This window comes from Nyctereutes procyonoides, unplaced genomic scaffold (genome assembly GCF_905146905.1).
Source record: "Nyctereutes procyonoides isolate TBG_1078 unplaced genomic scaffold, NYPRO_anot_genome, whole genome shotgun sequence".
Taxonomy (NCBI): domain Eukaryota; kingdom Metazoa; phylum Chordata; class Mammalia; order Carnivora; family Canidae; genus Nyctereutes; species Nyctereutes procyonoides.
This window is the reverse complement of record NW_026575051.1, coordinates 52349737-52355736: the sequence shown is the minus strand read 5'-3', so window position 1 is coordinate 52355736 and position 6000 is coordinate 52349737. Positions and strand designations below refer to the sequence as shown.

Here is a 6000-nt window from a genome sequence, read left to right as displayed (position 1 = left end):
GTGGTGCCTAGAGCGGACTGCTGTGGAGTAACAGAAACGGGAAAAGTGGAAACCTTTCAAGAAATGAAAAGAACAAAGTTGCCCGACTCGCGGAGGTTTTGAGTAACAAAAAAAAAAAAAAAAAAAGTAGAAGGCACTCTACTCAAAGACACAGCTTATTTCACTTTCCTGGTTCCGTGCTTGGTAGCTGAGAGGTGGCTGGCATTGCCTCCGGTTCCTAAAAGACCACGAGCGAGGAGTACCGTTACGTGTACACACACAGGACTCTAAGTTGGGAGCCTTATTCTCGGATTGATTCCGCTCCACGCGAGCTGCGGTTGCTAAAAGCCGAGCGCCCGCAGCAGCACGCCCCGCGGCTGCCATCCGCGCCCTCCCTTTCCGAGCATCCAGCGAAAGCTGGGAGCTCAGAACCTGGAGGGAATCCTGGACCCGCAACCTGACTCCGCTCGCCGCCGATTGGCCGGCGCCCCTCGGCCCGCCCCCGCGGCCGGGGCGGCCTTTTTCCCCGGGCCCCGCCCCTCGGCCCTGGGAATCGCCGCCTGGCAGGCCGGCTGCGCCTGCCAATCAGCCCGAGTGGCGGAGGCTCTCGGCTCGGAGCCCCGCCCCCTCCCCCCTAATTGATATTATTGGAGTGTGGAGCAAGCGGCCGGTCTGCAGTCGGAGACTTGCAGGCAGCAAACACGGTGCGAACGAACAGGAGGGGCGGGGGGAGAAAAAAAAATTAAAAAAAAAAAAAAAAAAAAAAAAAAAAAAAAAAAAGCAAGCAAGCAAGCAAGCTAAACGTGGAGCAGCCGGCCGGAGATCGAGCAGGGGAATTCGATGCGAAAAGCGCAATACAAAAGAACCCACTTCGGAGCAAACAGCATTTAAAAAAAAAAAAAAAAAAGCTGCGACTCAACTGAAACCTAAAATAAAACCTGCTCATGCACCATGGTTTTTCAAACTCGGCATCCTTCGTGGATTATTTTATGCTACATCTGGCTGCTCCGCTTTGCACACACCGGGGAGGCGCAGGCTGCCAAGGAAGGTAAGGTGGTGGGAAAGCAAAGTTTGTTCTGACTTATTTATTTAGCGGTCTACCTGCACGAGCCGCCGGGTCCGCGGGGCTCGGGCGACCCTCCCCCGCCGGCCCCCCCCCCCCCCCCCCAGCTCCCGCGGCTCCCGCGGCTCCCGCGGCTCCCGGCGAGCTCGGCTGCTCCGAAGCGCCTTCGGCCCGGAGCCCGGAGCCCGCAGCCCGGGGCCCGGGGCCGCCCGCCCGACGGGAGCGGGCTTCAGGAGCGGGCAGTCCGGAGGGCGTGAGCAGCTGCGGAGAGCGGCCGGGCGGAGTGGGGGTGCTGCGGGGCATCACCGGCGGGCTGGTTCCCTCGGATCGCGGGCGGGGCAGGTCTCCGCGCTGGCCCTCTCCTCCTCCTCCTCCTCCTGCGCCTCCTCCTCCTCCTCCTCCTCCTCCTCCCGGTGTTCGCCTCCGGCGGGGTGAGCTGCGGCCGGAGTTGGTCGGAGGCTGGGGAGCGAGCGCCGCGTCTCGAGTCCGGGCCAGCCCGCCGGCGCCCCGAGCCCTCCCAGCGGGGCCGTGACTCGCGTGAGCCCCGAACGCTCGGGTTACTAATGAGCCGCTCACTGCGCCGGAGGCGGCGGCGCGGGCCTGGAACAATAACGCCGCGGAGGTGGAGCGAGCGAGCGAGCCGTGCGAGCCCCGATCAGCGCGCGCCGCGCGGGGGTCCCGGAGCCCCGGGGCCCGGCCGGCCGGGGAGGCGGGGAGAGGGGGACGCGCGGTGGGGGGGTGGGGCGGCGGGCTGGGGCCGTGGAACCGACAACGAGGTGCCGCCCGGGCCACTTCAAGTCCCCCAACAGCTGCCCGGCGGGCAGTTTTGTCCCGACTGGTCAGACCTTGCGGAGGACCTGGACCCTGAAGGCTGGTTCGGGATGGAGGGAGCCGGTTTCGTGTGGGCGGCCAGATAACGCCTTAGTATATATGGTCATCATCATCATCATCATTATTGTTTCTTCTCCTTTGAACCACTGACAAGGTAAAATACCTTTCGGTGCCTGTAGTTGGAGCTGGGGAAAAATAAATCCTCTCAATGGAAATGTCTTGCTTGTTGAGCGATGTCACCATCTCCATCCCCCCCCCCCGCCCCCCGCGCGCGCCCGGCTCCCCGCACCTTGTCTTCCAGACTGTGCACCTAAGGTTGATTTCCCGGTATTTAACAACAGAATACTGATAATGAATTGTTCCTGGAGGCTGGAGGAATCTGTTATCAGATTTAGGTCACGGTGGTGATGCGGGGCGGGGGTGGGTGGGAGGGGGGCTCTGATCGATACCGGTTCTCGCTTCAGGTTGCCCTGAAAACTTAGTGATTCAGTGCTGCTTTTTTTTCTTTTCTTTTCTTTTTTTGCATTCCTTTCGTGCACCCCTCTTCTTTCACTCAAACCACACTCCCCCCAACCCAACGCCCTGTCCTACTTCTTGAGCCAGCCTGACCTTCTGACGCCCCCCGCCCCCATCCCCGCGTTTCCACATCTGCAACCGGTGCTGACGCCGAACCCATTCAGAGAAATTTTCGGAGAAAACCACGACTCCGAGCTGTCGGTTACGCGGTAGCGCATGCACCGACGTCTGCACGAAACCCTCAGCCCTCCACGCCAAAATGCACGTTTTACCCCTCGCATAACGTTAGCGATTAGGAGCATTCGATCCTGGGGCCTTGCACCGATCGCTCCGGAAGAGCGGGACCCGAGGAAAAGTTTGCACCGCTGCGGCGAAGCCGGGCGCGCAGGCTCGCGCAGACCCGGCAGGAGTTTGAGCTATAAATAACTGCATCACTAGGGGGAGAGGTTCCTGCAGCCTGAACGCCTCGCCCGCTCGCTCGCTCGCTTTTCTCTTGTGCGTGCAGGATACGTGGAGAGGATTCTGACTGTAGGAGGCTGAAGTCTTTCAGTGCAGAAGTGAGATGCTTCAAAGGTGGGCGGGAGGGCGACTGCGCCCCGCTCGGCGGTGGCGAGGTCCCGAGCCGCGGTTCTGGGGCGAGCGAGCGGGACCCGGGGGCGCGCGCTGGGAAACGCCTCGCGCAGGTGCCAGCCCGGCCTCCCCGGGGGGGGGGGGGAGGGTTGGGGGGGGGCGCGGGCCGGACGGAGGAAGATGAGGAGGGACCTGCTTCCTGCACTTTCCTCCCGCGCGTTCTCCCTCGGGAGGTCAGTTCTCGCTCCCGGGAGCGCGTGTCAAAGTCCGGGTCTGACGCTTGGAGGCGAAGTGCAGCTGCTGTTTTTCGTCTTCGTAAATGCCGCCGCCGCCGCCGCCGCCTCTCCCTCCAAGGAGACGCTTCCCGAAAGCTTGTCGCCTCCTCCCGGCTCCTTCTGGAGCTAGGGCGCCACGGGCCCCCCGGAGCGGCCGGGTCCGGCGGAGGCGAGATGGATGCTCGGCGCGGCGGGCCCCGTCTGGCAGCCCCGGCCCCGCCCCGCCCCGCCGGGGGCCCCGCCCCGGCCCCCGCCAGGCTCGGCAGCCGCGCGCCCCGCACCCTGCCCCGTAGCCCTTAGCCCCGCGCGGCGGGGCGCGGGGTCCCGAGGCCTCGGCCTGGGCGCCCCGAGCCCTGGTGCTCGCGGGGCTACGCCTCGGTGGGCGTGGAGGTGGAGGGAGCCCCGCGCGGGAAGGCAGAAGCGCGCACCGAGAGCGGACGGCGGGACCCGCCGCGCTGCTGAGCTCCCCCCGCCTGAGCGCTCCGGGGCCGGCGTCCGCGTGGTGCCCGGTAGTTTCCCCCTTTACTAGTTTGGCATCACCCGCCCTCCGCGGCCCCTGCCCCCCCCCCCCCCCGCGCTCCCCGGGCAGCGCTGAGGGGTAACAGGGCGGCAGTAAACAATCATCACATTCCTTGTTTCACTCTCCAAAATGACCCGAAGGTCACCTGGGTTTAAAATCCACTTGTCTCCTGTCAGTGCAGAAGACAAAAATAATAGCAGTAATAATAAATCATCTCAAAAGGAGCCCAGATCCCACGTTTGTTCGTTGGGCTTCGTCTGTGTTGTTGAGGACAAACACAAAATAAGCTTCAAACGTCCCTTTACATAAATTCACAAACCCAGCGATTTAGCGATGTTCCCAGTTTCAGATACAATTTGGTGTTTTGAAAGTGTGTCGTCCCCCCCCCCACCCCGCCCCCTTATCTGAAAGAGAGGCAAGTGCTTGTGACCCAGGTTTGTGCTTTCCTGGTCTTCCCAAGAGTCTTAAGTGTGAAACATTTTTGCAAAAAAAGTGTCCCTTTATCCATGTGTTTTCAGTTGCAGAGAATAACCTTGACTGGTGTGAAGGAGCTGAACACATAATCAATGTATTCCTTTGTTTTCTTAGAGTAACAAATTTCCATTATCTTTTAAATACACCTCTTTCCTCTCGTGATTATTTAAAAGTTCATAGAAGCGTATATTTTGTTTAAGCCCAGATTTTGACATCTTTGTTGAGGTTGATATTAGGCATAGTTACGAGATTGGAAATATATCCAGTATTATTTCTGGACAAATTGATACATTTGTTAGAACGCTGTAGAGTCAGGAATATTTTTAAAGAATAAAAACTCTTAAGTCAATCAGTTTGAACACAGTGATTGCTTTAGGAGAGTAACTGTCTTAAAAAGCAATAAAGTGTATTGAATTGGATGTATGATCTATATTAATGTATAACATTTGAATACGTTGTCTTATTACTATCCGGAACATTTGTTACATTTATATACATTTAAATGAGTTATTTATGCTTTTTGATAGCATACAAGTGGAATACAGCCGTTTTTAAAAAATCAAGTCAGGAACAAAGTCAAGTCAGAGTTTAAATATATCATTTTGAGAATTAGCTAATGCTTTGAAATATTTGGAAAATTTAAATATAGAAATATTGAAAACACATGTTTGACTAACCCAGAAATATATCTTGTAAAAAAAAAATGGGCAATTTACTTTTCTCATGATGACATTGTCTGATAAAATTTTCTATTGTAGTCGTTTTGGCTTAAGAGAAGATACTGTATGGAAAAGTTTTTAAAAAATAAACTTCATTTCTCAAAAGGTGCTAGGAAATACTTTTGGCACAATATTACAAATTAATGATTAGCCGGGGACTAATACAGAATTACATTTTGTTATGTTCATCTTGTTATATCTGACAAAATTTGGAGTGCTCAATGGTTTATAAAATTCTTTACAGTATGTAATTATATAGAATCAATATACCACGAGTCTTTTTCTTATCTTACTTTCCTGCGATTTTTCAGTTTTTGAACTTATTTAATTAAAAAATATCAAAAATCATATGGTATTTTGACATCTTTTCTCCCTAAGAAAGGGGGATATACTTGTAGCAGGTGGGTATTCATTTCATCATTCATTTACATAGATAGCTGTTTACATATCTTAGATCATAAAGTGATAATTATATAAAAAATGGATTCACATTAATAACTTTTACAAATGTGCTTACATTTTTCATGTAACATTTGGAACTAAAACTTTCTTTTTCAGTACTACTGCTGGATTCTAAAGCACAACAAACAGAGTTGGAATGGATTTCCTCTCCCCCCAATGGGGTAAGTGCTTCTCCTCATAAAAAAATCACCTTTTATTTTTGAAAGTAAGAAATACAACCTCCTCCCTTCCCCTATGGAATTATTCACATTCTTCTTATTTAAACTGTTTTAATTCCAAATGTCTCATTCAACATTTTGTTGTGTTATAATGAGACATTGAGTTCTCTGAGTTAAGAGAGGGTATACTTAGTACTTGGGGAAATGGATTTTAAAAAAGTCTCTGTAACCATAATCGTTTGAGTTCTTATTGTGAGAGGAATCATACCTCAGTTTCCAGGCTATAAATGCTAACTAATTACAGGGAACATTTCCTCCACAAACTCACTTAAACCTCTTTAGTTGCTTTATACTTCTTAGTATAATCACTAGGTAGGTTGTATGTAGTTCTTTAAAACAGTATGTGATATGTTTCCTCTTTTAAAAACTGTTT

At 53.1% G+C, this 6000-nt stretch overlaps 1 protein-coding gene across 5 annotated transcripts in view; it reads left to right on the top strand.

Moving 5' to 3' along the window:
* The first annotated feature begins 710 nt into the window (after window positions 1-710).
* EPHA7 (EPH receptor A7) overlaps window positions 711-6000 on the top strand; it is a 169210-nt gene continuing 163920 nt past the window's right edge. For 4 of the 5 annotated variants that reach the window (XM_055330832.1, XM_055330831.1, XM_055330830.1 and 1 more), the window contains exons 1-2: window positions 711-1027; window positions 5506-5570. In XM_055330832.1, the coding sequence (XP_055186807.1) occupies window positions 931-1027; window positions 5506-5570 (162 nt within the window). In that variant the 5' untranslated portion in view covers window positions 711-930. The remainder of the gene's footprint in view (window positions 1028-5505; window positions 5571-6000) is intronic. The other variant, XM_055330833.1, reaches the window with a different exon arrangement.